Source organism: Rana temporaria, chromosome 11 (assembly GCF_905171775.1).
Source record: "Rana temporaria chromosome 11, aRanTem1.1, whole genome shotgun sequence".
Lineage (NCBI taxonomy): Eukaryota > Metazoa > Chordata > Amphibia > Anura > Ranidae > Rana > Rana temporaria.
In genome coordinates, this window is record NC_053499.1 from 142652477 (window position 1) to 142674251 (window position 21775).

Consider the following 21775-nt stretch of genomic DNA (forward strand, 5'->3'; position numbering starts at 1 on the left):
GGCCGGCAGGGGCGCTGTGCGATATAAAGTCATTTCTGTTCTGTTATAGGAGTTGCTGTTCGTCCTCCCAGCCAGCAGTGGCGCTGTGAGATATACAGTGATTTCTGTTCCGTGTATAGGGTTCGCAGGTTCTCCTCCCGGCCGGCGGGGGCGCTGTGCGTTGCCGCCTCCTCAGCGCGGCTCCCGGAAGTCGGTTTCGGTGTCGCCGGGCTGGCTGCGCTGGTTGCCGCCTCTCCACCTCTCTTCCTGCAGCTGCTGCTGAGAGGCGGCCGGCGGGCCTTGTGCTCCGCCCCTCCAGCCGTCATGCCGGGCCCGCAGGCCGGGAGTAGAGCCCGGGTCTATGCCGATGTCAACAGCCAGAGGAGCCGAGACTATTGGGACTACGAGGCGCACCAGCCCGCCTGGGGGTGACTGACCGGGATATGTGGGGGAGGGGGGCGTGTATGTTGGTTGTGGGATTTTCTGTCACCTGGAGACGTTTGTTTTTGATCTGTTACCCCTGGCAACCGCCCGCCATTCCCTCACTATTTCTGCAGAGCAACAGCAGAAATCTGATTGGCTCATCCACCCATCAGGCAGTTCTCTTTCCATCGATGCCAGATATGGTGATCCGGGGATGGGGGAGGGGCTATAGTGTTTAAATATGTATAATATTCTCTATCCCCCCCCCTCCCCCACTGACTCTGGTATTGTCCCTCCCCCCTCTTTTAATAAACCCCCCTCTATGCCGTTCTGACTCTGCCCCCCCTTCGCACGACGACTCCCCTTCTGTACTGTCCCCCCGCCGCACAACGACTCCCCTTCTGTACTGTCCCCCCGCCGCACGACGACTCCCCTTCTGTACTGTCCCCCCGCCGCACGACGACTCCCCTTCTGTACTGTCCCCTCCCCTCGCACGACGACTCCCCTTCTGTACTGTCCCCTCGCATGACGACTCCCCTTCTGCCCCCCCCCTCTCGCACGACGACTCCCCTTCTGTCCCCCCCCCCCTCTCGCACGACGACTCCCCTTCTGTCCCCCCAGCCTCTCGCACGACGACTCCCCTTCTGTCCCCCCCCCTCACGCACGACGACTCCCCTTCTTTCCCCCCCCTCTCGCACGACGACTCCCCTTCTGTCTCCCCTCCCTCCTCGCACGACGACTCCCCTTCTGGTCCCCCCCACCTCGCACGACGACTCCCCTTCTGTCCCCCCCCCACCACCTCGCACGATGACTCCCCTTCTGTCCCCCCCCCCCCCCCCACCTCGTACGACGACTCCCCTTCTGTCCCCCCCCCTTGCACGACGACTCCCCTTCTGTCCCCCCCCCTTGCACGACGACTCCCCTTCTGTCCCCCCCCCCTCGCACGACGACTCCCCTTCTGTACTGTCCCCTCCCCTCGCACGACGACTCCCCTTCTGTACTGTCCCCTCGCATGACGACTCCCCTTCTTCCCCCCCCCCTCTCGCACGACGACTCCCCTTCTGTCCCCCCCCCCTCTCGCACGACGACTCCCCTTCTGTCCCCCCAGCCTCTCGCACGACGACTCCCCTTCTGTCCCCCCCCCCTCACGCACGACGACTCCCCTTCTTCCCCCCCCCCCCTCTCGCACGACGACTCCCCTTCTTTCCCCCCCCCTCTCGCACGACGACTCCCCTTCTGTCTCCCCTCCCTCCTCGCACGACGACTCCCCTTCTGGTCCCCCCCACCTCGCACGACGACTCCCCTTCTGTCCCCCCCCACCACCTCGCACGATGACTCCCCTTCTGTCCCCCCCCCCCCCCCACCTCGTACGACGACTCCCCTTCTGCCCCCCCCCTCGCACGACGACTCCCCTTCTGTCCCCCCCCTTGCACGACGACTCCCCTTCTGTCCCCCCCCCCTCGCACGACGACTCCCCTTCTGTACTGTCCCCCCCCCTCGCACGACGATTCCCCTTCTGTACTGTCCCCCCCCCCCCCTCGCACGACGATTCCCCTTCTGTACTGTCCCCCCCCCCCCTCGCACGACGACTCCCCTTCTGTACTGTCCCCCCCCTCGCACGACGACTCCCCTTCTGTACTGTCCCCCCCCCTCGCACGACGACTCCCCTTCTGTACTGTCCCCCCCCCCTCGCACGACGACTCCCCTTCTGTACTGTCCCCCCCCCCCCTCGCACGACGACTCCCCTTCTGTACTGTCCCCCCCCCCTCGCACGACGACTCCCCTTCTGTACTGTCCCCCCCCCCCTCGCACGACGACTCCCCTTCTGTACTGTCCCCCCCCCCTCGCACGACGACTCCCCTTCTGTCCCCCCCTCGCACGACGACTCCCCTTCTGTCCCCCCCCCCTCGCACGACGACTCCCCTTCTGTCCCCCCCCCTCGCACGACGACTCCCCTTCTGTCCCCCCCCCTCGCACGACGACTCCCCTTCTGTCCCCCCCCCCTCGCACGACGACTCCCCTTCTGTCCCCCCCCCTCGCACGACGACTCCCCTTCTGTCCCCCCCCCTCGCACGACGACTCCCCTTCTGTCCCCCCCCCTCGCACGACGACTCCCCTTCTGTCCCCCCCCCCTCGCACGACGACTCCCCTTCTGTCCCCCCCCCCTCGCACGACGACTCCCCTTCTGTCCCCCCCCCCCTCTCGCACGACGACTCCCCTTCTGTCCCCCCCCCCTCGCACGACGACTCCCCTTCTGTACTTTCACCCCCCCTCGCACGACGACTCCCCTTCTGTACTGTCCCCCCCCCTCGCACGACGACTCCCCTTCTGTACTGTCCCCCCCCCTCGCACGACGACTCCCCTTCTGTACTGTCCCCCCCCCTCGCACGACGACTCCCCTTCTGTACTGTCCCCCCCCCCCCTCGCACGACGACTCCCCTTCTGTACTGTCCCCCCCCCTCGCACGACGACTCCCCTTCTGTACTGTCCCCCCCCCCCCTCGCACGACGACTCCCCTTCTGTACTGTCCCCCCCCCCTCGCACGACGACTCCCCTTCTGTACTGTCCCCCCCCCTCGCACGACGACTCCCCTTCTGTACTGTCCCCCCCCCCTCGCACGACGACTCCCCTTCTGTACTGTCCCCCCCCTCGCACGACTCCCCTTCTGTACTGTCCCCCCCCCCCTCGCACGACGACTCCCCTTCTGTACTGTCCCCCCCCCTCGCACGACGACTCCCCTTCTGTACTGTCCCCCCCTCGCACGACGACTCCCCTTCTGTACTGTCCCCCCCCCTCGCACGACGACTCCCCTTCTGTCCACCCCACTCGCACGACGACTCCCCTTCTGTCCCCCCCTCGCACGACGACTCCCCCTCTGTCCCCCCCCCCCTCGCACGACGACTCCCCTTCTGTCCCCCCCCCCCTCGCACGACGACTCCCCTTCTGTCCCCCCCCCCCCTCGCACGACGACTCCCCTTCTGTCCCCCCCCCCCCCTCGCACGACGACTCTCCTTCTGTACTGTGTCTCCCCCCTGCCCGACGATTCCCCTTTCTGTACTGTCTCCCCCCCTGCACGATGACTCCCCTCTCTGTACTCCCCCTCCCCGCAACGAGGACTCCCCTCTTACTGTCCTTGACTCCCCTCTGTACTCTCCCCCCCCCCCCCCAACGACGACTCCCCTCTCTGTACTGTCCTCGGGGGGGCCCCCCAGGAAAGAACGACGACTCCCCTACTGTACTGTTTTCGGTCCTCCGCAACGACTCCTCCCCGCTCTGTACTGTAGTACTGTCCCCGGACGACTCCCCTCTCTGTACTGTCCCTGACCCCCCCCCCCCCCGCAATGACGACTCCCCTCTCTTTACTGCTGCCGAACAACTTCCCTCTCTGGACTGTCCCCCCCCAAATGACCACTCCCCTTTTTGTACTGTCCCCGGCCCCCCAAAGGAGACGCTACTTCTGTACTGTCCCCGGCCCTCCCCCCCCCCCCCCCCCAACGACTTCTGTACTGTCCCCGCAACAAGGACTCCCCTTCTGTATTTCCCCCCGCAACAACTTCCCTCTCTGTACTGTCCCCCGAATGACGGCCTTTTTGTACTGGCCCGGGCCCCCCCAAAGGAGACTCCACTTTTGTAAACCCCCCCACAACAACGTCTCTACTTCTGTACTGTCCCAACCCCCAGCAACAATGACTCCCCTCTCTTTACTGCCGCCGAACGACGACCTCCCTCTCTGTACTGTCCCATCGAATGACCACTCCCCTTTTTGTACTGTCCCCGGCCCCCCAAAGGAGACTCCACTTTTGTACCCCCCCCCCCCCCCACAACGACGTCTCTACTTCTGTACTGTCCCCACCCCCCCGCAACGACTCCGCTCTCTGTACTGTCCCCAGCCCCCTAAAGGAGACTCCACTTCTGTATTGTCCCTGGCCCCCCACGATGATGACTCCACTTCTGTACTGTCCTCGGCCCTCCGCAACGACGACTCCCCTCTGTACTGTCCCCGGATGACTCCCATTCTGTACTAGGGGAGTCATCTACTTCTGTACTGTCCCCGCGCCCCGCAACGAGGACTCCCCTTCTGTATCCTTTCCCCCCGCGATGACTCCCCTCTTTTTAATGCCCCCAAACGACGACTTCCCTCTCTGTACTGGCCCCCGAATGACGACTGGCCTTTTTGTACTGTCCCTGGCCCCCCAAAGGAGACTCCACTTTTGTACCGTGTCCCCCCCCCCCTCCCACAACAACGTCTCTACTTCTGTACTTCTGTACTGTCCCCCCGCAACGAGGACTCCCCTCTCTGTACTGTCTGCAGCCCCCCAAGGGAAAATCCATTTCTGTACTGTCCCCGGCCCCCCACGATGACGACTCCTTCTGTACTGTCCCCGGCCTCCCGCAACAACCTCACCCCTTATGTACTGTCCTCAGCCCTCCGCAACGACGACTCCCCTCAGTACTATCCCCGGATGACTCCCCTTCTGTATTGTCACCCGAACTACGACTCCCCTTTTTGTACTGTCCCCGGCCCCCCAAAGGGAGACTCTACTTCTGTATCCCCCCCCCTCAACAACGACTCCCCTCTCTTTACTGCCCCCGAGCGACAACTCCCCTTTTTGTACTGTCCCCGGCCCCCCAAAGGGAGACTCTGACTTCTGTGCCCCCCCCTCAACGACTCCCCTCTCTTTACTGCCCCCGAGCGACAACTCCCCTTTTGTACTGCCCCCGGGCCCCCCGCAACAACGATTCCCCCCTCTCTCCCCAGACAACTCCCCTTCTGTCCTCCCCCCTCAATCACATCTCTCCTCTCTGTACTGTCCCCCTCCCGACTCCCCTCTCTGTACTGTCTCCCACAACAACGACCCCCCCCCTTTTTCAGTCCTGTCCCCCTCTGTACTGTGACCTAACACTGACCCCACTCTGTACTATCCCACCGCCCCACCCCGCACTGTGCTCTATTTTCGAGAGATTTTTTTAAGTGACCAAAAATGCACCTAACGGAAAGGAACAAACTATTCTGAAGACATAGCATTTAAAGGAATATGTTTTTATTGAGCTTTTCTTGCGCTAAAGGTGCCAATAATGGCCAACAAATTCAAAGTGCATCCTGCATTTTCGGTACCAACATTTCCGATTTAGGTGCACCTCTGGCATTTTTCCTTCCGGTACTCAAAGCACCGACCCCGCTCTCTGTATTGTCCCCTCTGGTGCTCTCGGCACTGACCCCGCTCTCTGTATTGTGCTCTCGGCACCGACCCCGCTCTCTGTATTGTCCCCTCTGGTGCTCTCGGCACTGACCCCGCTCTCTGTATTGTGCTCTCGGCACTGACCCCGCTCTCTGTATTGTCCCCTCTGGTGCTCTCGGCACTGACCCCGCTCTCTGTATTGTGCTCTCGGCACTGACCCCGCTCTCTGTATTGTGCTCTCGGCACTGACCCCGCTCTCTGTATTGTCCCCTCTGGTGCTCTCTGCACTGACCCCGCTCTCTGTACTGTCCCCTCTGGTGCTCTCGGCACTGACCCCGCTCTCTGTATTGTCCCCTCTGGTGCTCTCGGCACTGACCCCGCTCTCTGTATTGTGCTCTCGGCACTGACCCCGCTCTCTGTATTGTCCCCTCTGGTGCTCTCGGCACTGACCCCGCTCTCTGTATTGTCCCCTCTGGTGCGCTCAGCACTGACCCCGCTCTCTGTATTGTCCCCTCTGGTGCTCTCTGCACTGACCCCGCTCTCTGTATTGTCCCCTCTGGTGCTCTCAGCACTGACCCCGCTCTCTGTATTGTCCCCTCTGGTGCTCTCGGCACTGACCCCGCTCTCTGTATTGTGCTCTCGGCACTGACCCCGCTCTCTGTATTGTCCCCTCTGGTGCTCTCGGCACTGACCCCGCTCTCTGTATTGTCCCCTCTGGTGCGCTCAGCACTGACCCCGCTCTCTGTATTGTCCCCTCTGGTGCTCTCTGCACTGACCCCGCTCTCTGTACTGTCCCCTCTGGTGCTCTCGGCACTGACCCCGCTCTCTGTATTGTCCCCTCTGGTGCTCTCGGCACTGATCCCGCTCTCTGTATTGTCCCCTCTGGTGCTCTCGGCACTGACCCCGCTCTCTGTATTGTCCCCTCTGGTGCTCTCGGCACTGACCCCGCTCTCTGTATTGTCCCCTCTGGTGCTCTCGGCACTGACCCCGCTCTCTGTATTGTCCCCTCTGGTGCTCTCAGCACTGTCCCTGCTCTCTGTATTGTCCCCTCTGGTGCTCTCAGCACTGACCCCGCTCTCTGTATTGTCCCCTCTGGTGCTCTCAGCACTGACCCCGCTCTCTGTATTGTCCCCTCTGGTGCTCTCAGCACTGACCCCGCTCTCTGTATTGTCCCCTCTGGTGCTCTCAGCACTGACCCCGCTCTCTGTATTGTCCCCTCTGGTGCTCTCTGCACTGACCCCGCTCTCTGTATTGTCCCCTCTGGTGCTGTCAGCACTGACCCTGCTCTCTGTATTGTCCCCTCTGGTGCTCTCTGCATTGACCCCGCTCTCTGTATTGTCCCCTCTGGTGCTCTCAGCACTGACCCCGCTCTCTGTATTGTCTTTTCCAGTATTCTTAGCACTGACCCCTCTCTGTATTGTCCCCTCTGGTGCTCTCTGCACTGACCCCGCTCTCTGTATTGTCCCCTCTGGTGCTGTCAGCACTGACCCTGCTCTCTGTATTGTCCCCTCTGGTGCTCTCTGCATTGACCCCGCTCTCTGTATTGTCCCCTCTGGTGCTCTCAGCACTGACCCCGCTCTCTGTATTGTCTTTTCCAGTATTCTTAGCACTGACCCCTCTCTGTATTGTCTTTTCCGGTATTCTCAGCACTGACCCCGCTCTATCTATTGTCCACTCTCTGTATTGCCCTCTTTGGTACTCTAAGCACTGACCCCGCTCTCTGTATTGTTTGCAGGAATCAGGAAGATTATCAGCTGGTGAGGAAATTGGGCCGTGGGAAGTACAGCGAGGTGTTTGAGGCGATAAACATCACCAACAATGAGCGCGTGGTGGTGAAGATACTGAAGGTTGGTGGAGAATGACCTCTGTGTGGAGGGGGAGTGGCCTGTTATTATTGCCTCCCACACCTTAATCGTCTATCTGCTCACTGTTTGATAATAACTTTTTACTGACTGGTCCTCTTTCTTTTAGTACTATATTGCACAAGGAAACCACTCCCCCCTTTAGAACCCAGACACACAAGACCAGATACGCTCAGTGATCCGAGTCCAATCGCAATAGCAGAAGATTGTGACCAGCTCTCTTTGGAGCCGGTTCACATATCTCCGATGCGGCTCCTGTGTGAATTTGCACAGGAGCTCTGTGCGTCTTCTGGTCCGAATTCAGCCCAAAATTTGGCCTGCAATCAAAACCTGAAATGGTGGTCGGGGATGCACAGGACCCCTGCTGGGAGCCGCATCGGTGTGGGCTTTCTATATTAATTCAAAGAGCCATTAAAGTGGTTGTAAACAGTTTTTTGTGACTTGTACCTATAGGTAAGCCTAGAATAAGGCTTGCCTATAGGTAGTGGAAATATCTCCTAAACGTGCGCTTTTTAGGAGATATTTCACTTGTAGTCCGCCAATAATGTAAACGGCGCATGCGCTGGGAAGAAACAAAACTGTGTGCCGTTTCTTCCCTAGCCTGCGCCGTTAATGGCGGCGCATGTGCAGGAGTGACGTCATGTGGCTCTGCGGTCCGGAAGGAAGAGGGGCCAGAAGATGGACGCAGCCTGCACAGTGGACAGCGCTGGATTATTTTTGCCGGTAAGTGTCCATAATGTGCTAGTATGCGATGCATACTAGCCCATAATGCTTTTAATTTGCAGGGAGCAAAAGAGGAATCCTTTTAATCCTATAGGTTGATACCACAGGACCGGATTCCTGTCTATTACATCCACTTAATGAGAGGATAACTAATCAGACAGTTCACAATTCATTCTGGACCAATATGAAGTTATATAGGATCCTTTCCCAGCAGACCTCTGAATGTGATTATATCTCTGACCTGCCGTGTCACATGACTTGTGTGTGTAACAGGAGTGTCTTTTGCAGCCAGTGAAGAAGAAGAAAATAAAGCGAGAAGTGAAGATTTTGGAGAATTTGAGAGGAGGAACCAACATCATCCGACTGCTGGACACCATAAAGGACCCTGTGGTGAGTAGAAAGGAACATTGGGGGGGTGCGGTGCATGGGTTGAGTCATAAGTCTCCCCTTTAGTGCTTTATATTCCAAATCGCCCCCATTACAGTTAAATTGGAACTGTGGAGCTAAAGGCTAAAAATATTAATATTGCAGAAAAGACATACAGTGGCTATAAAAAGTCTACACACCCCTGTTAAAGTTTCAGATTTCTGTGATGACTTTAGTTAAGAATCGATAGGGAGACCTAACACTAGGCATGATGTCATCTCCACATATGGTAGTGAAGGGGTCTGTACTCAGATTAAATTGTATGATCGGTCCTGTTTACCCTTTTCATGACATAACTTGTATTTCCAGTCCAAGACTCCGGCCCTGGTGTTCGAGTACATCAATAACACAGACTTCAAGGTAAGCCGTTTTGGTTTGTTGTGGGGAGATGGAAGCGAAGTGTCTGTATGTTCGGCCTGGATGGGGTGCGAAGTGTGCTGTCAGATTCTCAGTTATTTTGGGATGTTAAAGAATCAGAAGCAGGGCTTATGTGTGTACATGACTTTGATTGCTGGAGGTAGGGGACGGGGCATGCTGGGAGTTGTGGTAGTTCCTCCTCTGACAGATATTTTCTCTTTGCAGCAATTATATCAGATCCTGACAGATTACGACATTCGATTTTACATGTACGAGCTTCTAAAAGTGAGTGTTTGGCATCTCGTCTATATTTTCTCCACATTGGTGGCATCTTTTCTTAGAGAGGCTGACTTTGGGGGGTGGGCTGGGGTTCTGCATGGCAGGAGATGGAGTAGCTGAGGAATTTCTTCCCAGATTTAGAGTGGCCAGGGGGTCCGGCCATGGCAGACGGGTGATGGTGTAGCTGAGGGATCTCTGCCCAGATTTATAGTGACCGGTGCTCAGATCTGTCTCCTGTCATGGCTGAACACTGTTTTTGTTTTGTTTAAGGAAAAGTTCTCCCACAAGCCGCACATCGCTGCAGACCCTGTGTGAGGGAGTATGTGACAGCCTCAGCCTGGGCTCCAACCAGGTCACGCCCCCAGTGCGTTTTGCTCCGCCCCTGTGATTAAGTTCTGGGGCTGAGCGAAATGTGTTGGGGACCTGGCTTGGTTGGAGCCCGGGCTGGGGTTGTCGCATACTCCCTGACACATGGTCTGCGCTTGTGAGAGACTTTTCCCATTTCACCTATAGATGTCTGGAGCCGAGATAAGCTCTGTGCCTAGTCGGCACTTACAGCGGTTGGCACATGGATTTGGATCCTCTAGAGTCCGGGTGGCACCTGTCATTTTTGCATTTGGTTTACTGTGTTTTTGTTGTCAGGCTCTGGATTACTGTCACAGCCAAGGGGTGATGCACAGAGACGTCAAACCGCATAACGTCATGATTGATCACCAGCAGAAGAAGGTAGGTCTGAGCCCCCTCCACTCCTCTATTCCCCTCCTCCATCCTCCTTTCCCTCTATTGCTTCATATTGTACACCCCTATGTTCACCCCGCCTCCCTGATATTCACTCCTTTCCTCCATTACTGTTTAATGAACCCTCCATCTTTGCCCCCTCCCCCCCATTCTCATTTCCCTTCATCTCTGTATAACGTACCTCTTCTCTCTCCCTGATCTCCATCTTCCCTCCACCACCAATCCTCCAATCCCTTCATCATTGTATAATGAATGAACCCCCTTCATTTTCACCCCTTCCTTCTTGATTTCCACTCCACCCCCACCCTCTTCTGATCACTGTGTATAATAAAACCCTCCAATCTTCACCCCTCCTCTTACATGATCTCCACTCCCCTTCCCCAGCCGCCTCCTCCCTCCATCACTGTATAATGTACCTCAATTATTTGCTCCCCTCTTCCTCCGTCGCTGTATAAAGGCCCCCCATCTTCATTCCACCCCCATCTTTTGCCATTGCTGTATAATGTCTCTCCCAAACCCCCCCCCAATCTTCACCCTTTCCTCTCTGATCTCTACTTCGCTCTCCTCCCTCCATCACTGTATAATAAACCCTCCAATCTTTGCCCCTTCTTCTTTGATCTCTCCCTCCATTTCTGTATATCGAACCCCTTTCTCCATGATCTCCACTTGCCACTCCCCATCCTCTCCCTCTATCGCTGTGTAATGAGCCTTTCAGTCTTCACCCCTTCTTTCATGACCTCCACTCTCCTCATAATCCTCCTCCTCTCTTCATCACTGTATAACGTACCCTTGTTTTTTTTTTCTCTCGTTCTCCTCTCCCTCCGTCCTATATAATGTACCCCTCATTCTTCACTTCCATCCTTCTCTACCTCCATCGTGGTGGTATAGTATTGTCCCTCTGTCTGTCCCATGTGTGGTGCAACATTCGCTTTTTGTTTTGCAGCTGCGGCTGATAGATTGGGGGTTGGCAGAATTTTACCACCCAGCACAGGAGTACAATGTGCGCGTTGCCTCCAGATACTTCAAGGGCCCGGAGTTGTTAGTGGATTATCAGGTGCGCAGTCTATAAATGACCCTTCCCTTAATACTGCTCCCCTTCTGGGCTCACATTGATCGTCTTCTCCCTCCTTTTCAGATGTATGATTACAGCCTGGACATGTGGAGTCTTGGCTGCATGCTAGCCAGCATGATCTTCCGCAAGGAACCATTTTTCCACGGTCAGGACAACTACGACCAGGTGAGCTGCTGCGTGTCCAAGTGTTCTGAGGAGATACAGAGGGGGAGGCGTTTAATGGGCCTCCTGATTATGTGATCACTTTGATTGGCTTCCACAGTAATCATGTGATTGGATGCCCATCCTGACTGCCAATTGTATTTTGTGTGTATGTATAATATATATATATATTATATTTTTACAGCTGGTCCGTATTGCCAAGGTCCTGGGCACAGATGAGCTGTACAATTATCTGAAGAAGTACCATATAGAGTTGGATCCCCACTTTAATGATATCCTGGGACAGTAAGTATGAATCTCCAGTTCTGCCACCAGCACAGTGACCACTTCCTTAATCACTCTCTGCTTCCTTCCCCTCCCCCCAGACACTCGCGGAAACGTTGGGAAAACTTCCTGCACAGCGAAAACCGGCATCTGGTGAGCGCGGAGGCTCTAGACATTCTGGATAAATTACTTCGCTACGACCATCAGCAGAGACTGACCGCCAGAGAAGCCATGGAGCACCCCTATTTCTGTGAGTCACCCCAACATTCCATGTTATCTTTGCTTCCATGATCTCTCCCTGGATTGTGTGTCCGAATGAGCAGTTTGTGTTGTGTCTTGATCTGTCAGTGCTGTTTCTGGACTGTTCAGGGTGTACAAGGCCTGTGCAGAGATCCAGATATGTCAGCAATACCATCTAGAAAGTGCAAATTCTGATCCAATTTATAGATGAATTCCCCACACTCATCTTTATCGGTGGTGCACAAAAGGTTATGATATCTGCTGTCTCTGTGATCCCTCCAGCGTATGACTTAAATTGATGATGTCATTGAATTTCGCATGACGGCAAAGCGGCTCAGTTTTTATACATCCCTCCCCATGGAGTGATATAGTCATCCCATTCATAGCTGGAGTGTCAGAAAACAGGATCTTTAAGATCTCAGACAAAAGATGGAAATACAAAACACCCACCACAAGGCAAGTGTATATGCAGTGCAGTGTAGTGAGGAATACAAAGACTTGTACATTGGGGAGATGAGATAACCTCTCCACAAACAACCCAGCATAGGGCAAGTTTTACAGGTCAGACTCTGCAGTAACACCTTAACCTCTTGCCGCCTACATAACGTGCATCAGCAAGGAGGGTGGGCTCTAATGCTGACACAATGCACATATGCTTCCATAGAGAGCCAAGGCTCCTGTGCCAAAGTGCACTCACTGCAACCTCCAGGCCCCAGTGACTGAGCTGTCATATAAAGCTCTCAGTACTGAGCTGTCATATAAAGCTCTCACTATGATCAGATGGTGGCAGGATGGGCTCCCACTCATGTACTAGCCAATTAGTGTTTATATGATTGAGAAGTCCATCCCACCCCTTCCCCACAGGAATGTAGACCCACAAAAGAGGTATGGAATTACATTTATTTTGGAATCAAACTTGCCTAGGTGTATGCATCATCGGCCTGATGTTGCATCTGTCCTCTGCTGGCACTAATATTGAGAACTGCGCAATCAAACACTGCAGATCAATTGATTCTTGCAGTTGCCTGAGCAGAGATCTTGGTGACTCAGTCACCGGCTCTCTGCTCTGCCCACACACACTCACTGGAGCGCTGGGCTGTGGAGTGGTAGGGAGCTGCCAGCTCAGGCTCTCAGCAGCTCGCTGAGAGCCTGAGCAGACTACCGCTCCAGGGTGGATCCCGACCATATGGTTCGTGAACTTTCCAGAGCCTGGACTGGCTCTGTGACAGCCGACTTCAGACCGCTATCTGCTGAAAACGGGTCACTCCTGTGATCCACAGGGAAGTAGAGCCCAACAAGCTTTGGCTGTACTTCTCCTTTAAAGGAATGCTGGGCAGAAAGGGGGTAAGTAAAAGGGACAGAGGCAGCCTGAAAGAGGCCATCCTGTTACACTGGACCCACCATCATTGAACAGGGGTTGGAGCCTTCAACACCATCTGTCTACCACACATAATGACGTTTTATCATCTTTACCCCTGATATCTGAGACTAATTTACACCTTCAGTTGTATATCACCATCTAGACCAGGGATCTTCAAACTACAGCCCTCCAGCTGTGGTGGAACTACACTTCCCATGAGGCATTGCAACACACTGACATTCACAGACATGACTAGGCATGATGGGAATTGTAGTTCCTGAACAACTGGAGGGCCGTAGTTTGACACCAAGTATGGAATGATGGAGCTAGAAAGGGGGGGGGGGTTCCTCAGCTTCCATCTCCCAATCCCGGTCTTGGATAATCGGCATCTGCCCTGTTGCATTCTGCAGTGGTTGGATGAATGTGTGTGTGTGTGTTACCTGGATATAAATATCTCGGCTGCTTGGGATTCTTTTATTTTTTACTTTTGTTTCCAGTTGGAAGATATTCATTGTGGATTCATCTCCTCTCTCCCTCCTCAGATCCAGTAGTAAAGGAGCAGCAGGCTCAGACAGACCCCAATCTGCTCCCTGGCAGCATGTCAACAGCTCGATGAGGACTGGGCATAGTGGGTAAGGATCTGTTGATTGATCATTTAGGGTGTTTGCTTGTAAACACTTGGAGACTGCATGTCCTGTGGGTAAGGGGACTACTGTATATTGGGTATCACTAAATGGCGGACTGCAGTCCAGATCAGGATCACTGCAATCATGCCATTTTAGGAAGCGGTTCTTTTCCCCAGCCTCCGGCAATCAAGGAGAGCTGGAGGCAGAAGAGTTCTGGACAGAGCTGGAGGCACAGCAGCCCTGGGTGGAAGGTGATAGCGAGAGCTGCCTTTTAACTTTTAAGTTAACCAGCAGGTGATTGGTTGCTACGATGCTGGGTGGTTCTATCCCCACCTTCCATCCAGTGTTGCTGTGCCTCCCTCTCTTGTGCTCTCAAATAAGGCAGGAAAGTGAAGGGGAAGATCAGTAGGGCGCTGCGATATGAAGGGGGAAAGGCAGATCTGTGAAGGGAGGGGGGAAGTAATGTATTCATATATATTGCCAGCTGGGTGGGGTTGAGCTCGTTCCTCGTCACTCACTGTGCTCTCTCCTCCCCAGGATGCCGCTGCTGTTTCCACCTTGTTTCCGTGAGCAGTACCGGGAGAGGGCTCCAGAACATTGAATGCGGACAGTGTGTGACCGATCCCAGCGGCTCCTGAATCCCAGTACCCTTTCCTTTTACTGAGACACTGCAATGGACAGGCTGTCTGAGCCCCCCCCCCAAACAGAGCGAAACAGCCATGTGTAAACCCAATGGGGGCCCAAGTCTCAGCCCCTCCCCTGCCCTTCCTCCATCCGAGGACAGGAAGCTTCTCTGTACCTTGACTTAACCCTCTGCCTTCTGGACGGAGTTCCTTGTAGGGTTGTCAGGTCTTACCAGGGTGAGCTGAGCCTATGACGGGCCCAGGTAGGTGCCCTTTCCCTGGGTGGGTAGTCCATTTACTAGTTGTGCTGTTACAGGGTACACCCACCTTTCTTCAAGCAGCAATATCCCCTCCAGTGTTGCTTTTCTCTTTTTCTTTTTGTATGACCAATATCCAGGGAAGTTTTAAGTTATGATGCCAAGATTCTGAGCTCTGGGCTATTACCAGTCTTAATTTTGTGTTTTCTGAGTGCGGCTGTGTCACTGCGAGCAGAGGGGATTTGGGGGACACCGAGGCCCTGATTGGAGGTTTGGATGTGGAGACACGAGGCATTGTGTTCGAGGGGCTTACTGTAGCTATATGTCACCCCCTGTCTGTCACATGACATCCCCCCTCCAGTGACACGTTCAGTGTTTGTTCTTTAGCTACCTCGGAGAGCGGCCCCGCAGTGATCTGCTGGCTGTGCAATGCAAGCTACATAATACAATCCTCCAGGTGGATGTGAGGGATTTCATGGAGGGCACATTGTGCGGTGCCGGCGGACTCTTCTTGTGGAACTGTCGAAATTCAGTGTTATGTGGGGCTTGCGGCTCTCCTCCTTAGATGTTTGCAGTATAGATGCCCGTGTTCGGCACGGTGCGTTTGGGGGGGTCAGCTTCGTGTTCCCCGCTCACGGTTTTGTCGCTGTTACACATGACACGAGCGCCGTGTTCTGTCTCGGCCGTGTTTTCTCCTCCGTTTCTCAGGTGGGTCGGTGGGACCCATTGTCTCTCTTCCCCCTCCAGTGCCCAGCAGGGTGAGGTGCGAGGTACAGACTGGCCCTTGCCTGACTGCTCTGCCACCCACTTGGAATCCAGTCTATAAATACCTCTGTTCAGCATCTCAGTGTCCGTCTCCTTCACTGTGTGTATGTTGTACAGGTGATGGCAGAGATGGGAGCTGTGTATGTGAGAGTTCTATGGGCCCAGTGATCCCTTTTCTAGGGATGTGTGTGCATACGTAGATAAAGTGTTCCCTGGACTGGGGTTGTGTGTGTGTGCGCGTGCACGTGTGTGTAAGTGTTCCTTGGTGGGCCCATATTAGGGTTGCACCGATACTGTTATTTTATTTCTTTTTTTAATTTTTTATCAGTCAGTGGAAGTACTAATACTTTTGGTCAAGTACTCGCCGATACCGAGTACTAATACTTTGCGTCAGTGCAAAAAAAAAAAAATGGTGCAATTCACACTGCAAAGAATCAGGTGAACAGGACAGAAATGTGTTGTAATTCCTGTCTGAATCGCATTCAACGTCTCCCATTGCTCCCCTGTGTATGTAGGGAAAAGCGGCATCTAGTGGGCAGTTTATTAAAGTACACATCGGGGCAAATGCAAAATCTTCATAGGTTTTCACGGTCCCACAGATGATAGCAAATCACAGTTGCTGGAGGAGAAGTTATGGGCATAAGGTGGAAGTGATGTCTGCTTTGGTGATAGACCGCCTTTACAGCGCCTCCAGGAGCCGTGATTTTCTGACCGCCTTGACAGCTCCTCCAACAGCCATCGTTGGCAGTACCGGGACACAGATGAAGATTTCGCATTTGCCCACATATGTACTCTAAGGTCTAACATTTTTCACAAGCTGCGCTTTTTCCTTTCTACGCAGTGGGGGAAATTGACATGTGCCGTGGACAGGATTTGCACTGTATTCCTGTTCAAATCACATGCTATTCTCTGCAGTGCCATTTGGGCCCATTCATTTTGTTTTGATGCAAATTGCACCGCAAAGTTTCAGTATCTGGAGCATTTGCACCGATACTTGTGCAAATGCTTGGTATTGGTGCGTCCCTAGCCCATGTGAAGTGTTCCCTGGTCTGGGAGCTGTGAGTGTGTATGCCAAGTGGGTCGGGCAAGTATGAATTAACTCAAAGTGAAGTGAGTAAGCGTTGTTCAGGTGGCTGTTGAAAGAAGGGCTTTGTGTACAAAGGCATGGATGAGTCTGGTGCTCCCTGACCCCCCCCCCCCCATATATCCTGTTGTGTCTCTGGAACAGGAAGTGATGGGAAATCTCTTCAATAGGACACAGTAGTAAGCAGAAAGTGAGAAGACAATTGTCCCTATTTCTGTTGGGTTTCCCATCACATTCACACCTGGTAAGAATATTATATACAATGGTGACAAATAGAAGGCGAATCTCCCCATCATGGGCACCGACACAAATTCTTCCTCCCCCTCCTTCATCCACAATAAAAAAATTTTAGAGAATCACACATCCCTGACTGTAAAAATAAATTTCACTATGTCTGCTCCATCCAATGTCATGGGAGGAGTCAGACTTTAAAGTGGTTGTAAACCCTTACATATACCCTGTGAAGTGAGTGTCCTTAGGTGATACACGGAGATGAAATAAATCCTTCTACATACGTTGTATCTGTTTATCTCTACATGCCTTCAGAATTAATAAAGTTTGTCTGAGCTGTCAAAAAAAATAAGGGGGTGGAGAGCTGAAGTTACACTCTGCAGAGCTCAGTGAGGAGATCTTTGACAGCTGATTGGAGGTAGGAAGAGACCACCCCCCTCTCATATATCATACAGGAACAAAGCTGAGGCTGTCAATCTGCTGGTGGTCCCTCCCATCACCATTTTATTACTCTGTCAGGAAAACTATTCAGAAGTGACTCATGCTGATAGCAGAGGAAGGAAGCAGCAGACAGAAATGGCACTTAGTGCTCTTAATTGAGGCAAGTACGCACTATAGACCAGTGGTTCTCAAATCCTGTCCTCAGGGCCCACTAACAGGCAAGATAGGTGAAATGATTTGCTGTTCAGTGTTTGCAGTATTCTAGTCTGCATCTCCCCAAGGTAATACTTAAAATCTGGCCTGTTAGTGGGTCCTGAGAACTAGGGTTGTCCCGATACCACTTTTTTAGGACCGAGTACAAGTACCGATACTTTTTTTCAAGTAGTCGCCGATACCGAATACCGATACTTTTTTTAAATGTGTCCCCAAATGCAGCCATGTCCCCCCCATATGCAGCCATGTCCCTCTAGCCATGTCCCTCACATATGCAGCCATGTCCCTCTAGCCATGTCCCTCACATATGCAGCAATGTCCCTCTAGCCATGTCCCTCACATATGCAGCCATGTCCCTCACATATGCAGCAATGTCCCTCTAGCCATGTCCCTCGATGCGGCAGGAGCGGAGGGGGGGGGAAGTATTCTATTTAGGTATCGGGGGTATTTGCGCGAGTACGAGTACTCCTGCAAATACTCGGTATCGGTCCCGATACCGATACTGGTATCGGTATCTGGACAACCCTACTGAGAACCACTGCTATAGAGCTTTGTTCATATTTCATGGCTGAGATTTACAACCACTTTGAGGGTGAATATTTTGCAGAGAAGACCGCGGTACAGATAGAACACACTAACCAAGCAGTGAGAGAGAAGATTACTGACCAGACACACAAACTTTGCACCAATATGATCCGATGTACCAGCTGCCCCATAGAATGACGACCTGCTGGTTTGGATATCTGTGAAAGGATTTAAACTTGCCACACGTTTTGTTTTCTGTACAATCCCCTTTAGATCGATCACCACTGATGGATTCAGATTGATTGGGTGGGTCATGTAGGTCTTTATTGGTAAATCTAAAGTTAATTGTACAGTCAGATTGTATTGTGACCTTTAGGAGGATTGTGCAGTCAGATTGCAGGGTGTGTTGCTGACTGCAAATTGGAGGCTGCCATCGAATACAAATGTCTGCATCCCATGCCGCCCCCACCCCCCCCCCCCCCCTCTGAGGAAACTGAGGAAAATTTTCGGTTGAGGTGACAAGGAGATGAACTCGCTTTCAAAATCCACGCTACTCCCCTCAGTCATATGACATTAGCGCTACTGTCATGTTTTTCTATAGGGAGCTGCCTAGTGGAGGAGACATGACCTTTATCAGGGAAATATCAGTGTGTCACTCATCTTACATTAGCTGCATATAATAGATTGTCATATGGTCCAAATCAACAGAGAGGAGAGTCTGGAGCCCCAGCTGGTGCCTTTATCTAGACCTGTTCTGGGTGGGAGAGGGTGGAGTCTGCTCTACCATCCATGCCTGTTCTGGGCTGGATAGGGTAGAGTCTGGACACTTGTAAAGCCCCAACGGGTAGCTTCCCATTCATACTTGCTCTGGGTGGGAGAAGGTGGAATCTGGAGCTTCAGTGGGTATCTTCCTAGCCATACTTACCTGTTGGGGCTCTGGACTCCACCTTCTCCCACTCAGGGCATCTTCCCATTCATACTTGCCCTGGGTGGGAGATGGTGGAGTCTGGAGCTTCAGCTGGTATCTTTCTATCCATACAAGCCCTGGGTGGGAGATGGTGGAGTCTGGAGCTTCAGCAGGTATTTTCCCATTCATACTTGCTCTGGGTGGGAGAAGGTGGAATCTGGAGCTTCAGTGGGTATCTTCCTATCTATTCTTACCTGTTGGGGCTTTGGCCTTACCTGTTGGGGCTTAGGCCTTCTCTCACTCAGGGCATCTTCCCATTCATACTTGCCCTGGATGGGGAGTAGGTGGAGTCTGGAGCTTCAGCAGGTATCTTTCTATCCATACAAGCCCTGGGTGGGAGATGGTGGAGTCTGGAGCTTCAGTGGGTATCCTCCCATTCATACTTGCTCTGGGTGGGGGAAGGTGGAGTTTGGAGCCCTAGCAAATGCCTTCCCATCCGGGATAGGGTGGAGTTTGAAAACCTCTTAGATCCCCAGCATCTATACCTGTCCTGGGTAGTATAAGGCAGAGGTTGGAGAATGGTGCCCAAGCAGGTGCCTTCCCATCCATACCCGTCCTGCGTGGGATTGGGTGGAGTCTGAAGCTCCCGCAGGTGCCTTCTTTTTCTATATCTGCCCTGGATGAAAAGGGGAGGAGTCTAGACACCACTTGAGCCCCAGAAAGCCATCTGCGCTGGTGGGATTTTGCCCGCACCTGGGAGCACTGATTGCAGGACTCGTCTGAGCCCATTATTACATACAGATTATATTGGATGGGCAAGAGTATTAGTAAGAAGGGACCCCATATGAATGAAGGATTTCTGAAGTCTGAAGTGTACAGAGCCTACACAGGAAAGTGAGGGGCACTCTGGGAATTTTATCATTTTCATCTTAAAAGCTTAGACTGCACGACAACCAAAATTTAGAGCAATTGTTTATGGGAACACAGAGCTGTGTATTGCAATTATCAGAAGGGTTATATTAAAGTCAAACCCCGGGTAAAAAAAAAACCCCACAAACAAACCTCTAGCTTTACTGTTTCCTGCGTCTCTTCTCCACAAAAAGATCTCAGCCTTCGACATTGAATGATGCCCAGCATACAGGGTGTCATGGACCCACCCCCTTAGCCCTGTATGGTCAATTAATGAGGACTACCACTGTCATCACTGAGGACCACACACCATCAGGAGTCCACCATCTGTGTCATCACTGGTGACTGCCCACCACCAGGAGGAGACCTGAAGAGGACCCCCCACGTGTCATGTGACACCGGTGTAAAAGCCATTGTCTCACCGTCTTCTGAAGAGCCAAGTGTACCACCGACCTGCAGCAACCTTTAAAGACGAAGATTTATCTGCTTATGTTTTACCTTCCCTGGTCCCCTAGTGTGGATAATGAAATGTTTAAATAAAACTTTTTCTGATTTGATTACATGTGATGTCATCACTGGGTCTTTGTGCTTGTGGTCATGACTGGTGGGAGGGGCCAGCAGGATGCTGTACATATATTCCCAAAAACATCACCTTACCCTGCCTCAGTACTCCTCTGAAGAGCCCTCAGTCTTGATGTAAGCAGCGGGCTGGCTCTTGGGAGGAGTTATGTAAATATTAAAATGCCTTTAAAGTGGTTGTAAACCGTCTGGGACAAGTTACACCCAGGACAAGCAAAACAAACAATTGCTTGGGGCCCCGAGCTGGCCTGGGGCCCCCAACTTCCCCTTCCCAGGCTGTAGTGTGGCCGAGCTCCTCTTCTTTCCTCCTGGAGTCCTGTCAGTCTGGCCGGGTACCGCGCGTGGTACAGGAGATTTAATTTCCTGTTCCCGACAGGAAGTGCACACTGAGTGCTCACTTCCTTTCAGTCCGTCAACACAGGAAACTGAATCTCCTGTGCTGCGTGGTACCCGGCCCGGCTACTATCTGATAGGGGACTGGGGACCCATAATGATAGAACACCGGACTGACAGGAGGAAGAGGAGCTCCGCCATGCTACAGCGGTTGCCTACAAGGAAGAAGGGGAGGTGAGAATAGAAAAACAGGGACTAGGGAGAGGGTGAGGAATAAGAACATAGGTGTAAAAAATTTGTGTAGTGCTAATGTAGGCTTTGCGTGCGGGGGGGGGGGGGGGGGGGTGTGCTTGGGGGCCCCAAATTCCTTCAAACGGCCCTGGTTACACCTACAGGTAAGCCGAGATTAAGGCTCACCTGTAGGCGCTTGCAATATCTCAGAGACCTACACGGTCTCAGAGATATTTGCAATTTCCCCAAGCGACACCTTCTTCTGCGCATGCACCGTCTTGAAAGGGCGCGCTGTGCCGTTTAAAAAAAAAGGGGTCATGCCGTTAAAGGCGGCTCCGGTCAGTCACAGAGCCGGAGTTCGCTGCCCCCGGAAGAAGAGGGGTAAAGATGGACGCTCGCTGCCATGGCGGAAGATGGCGACATTGCGGGCTTCTACTGCAGGTAAGTGTCACATAATGGGCTACTATGCAATGCATAGTAGCCCATTATGCTTTACCTTTACAGGGAAACATAGAGGAAGTAAACTCCATCGGGGTTTACTTCCTCTTTAAAGGTTGATGTCAGTCTGGGGGAGTGGGCATTCCTAGGTGGGCTGTATTTGAATGCAGAACACCCTAAGACAGTGATGGTGAACCTTGGCACCCCAGATGTTTTGGAACTACATTTCCCATGATGCTCATGCACTCTGCAGTGTACTTGAGCATCATGGGAAATGTAGTTCCAACACATCTGGGGTGCCAAAGTTCGCCATCACTGCCCTAGGACTAGGTAATGCCCACATGTGATGCCGAGTCTCCATGATTGAAAGGACTGAACTCCAATGAATGAAAGGGGCGAGTGAGGGCCACACAGGCTGGGAAGGAAAGAGCTAGATCAGGGATATGCAATTAGCAGACCTCCAGCTGTTACAGAACTACAAGTCCCATGAGGCATAGCAAGACTCTGACCGCCGCAAACATGACGCCCAGAGGCATGATGGGACTTGT

At 53.2% G+C, this 21775-nt stretch overlaps 1 protein-coding gene across 2 annotated transcripts; it reads left to right on the plus strand.

The window, feature by feature from the left end:
* Positions 1 to 179: 179 nt before the first annotated feature.
* CSNK2A2 (casein kinase 2 alpha 2) lies at positions 180 to 20208 on the plus strand. Of its 2 annotated transcripts, none has more exons than XM_040329281.1 (12): positions 180 to 407; positions 7318 to 7429; positions 8456 to 8557; positions 8903 to 8953; positions 9176 to 9235; positions 9872 to 9955; positions 10911 to 11021; positions 11103 to 11204; positions 11386 to 11486; positions 11567 to 11715; positions 13608 to 13697; positions 19841 to 20208. In XM_040329281.1, the coding sequence occupies exons 1-11, from the start codon at positions 304 to 306 to the stop codon at positions 13679 to 13681; spliced, it is 1050 nt and encodes a 349-aa protein (XP_040185215.1). In that variant the 5' UTR covers positions 180 to 303; the 3' UTR covers positions 13682 to 13697; positions 19841 to 20208. The 2 variants fall into 2 exon arrangements, with proteins under 2 accessions (XP_040185215.1, XP_040185214.1); XM_040329280.1 differs by lacking the exon at positions 19841 to 20208 and adding an exon at positions 14229 to 16939 and having other exon boundaries at positions 181 to 407.
* Positions 20209 to 21775: the final 1567 nt, after the last annotated feature.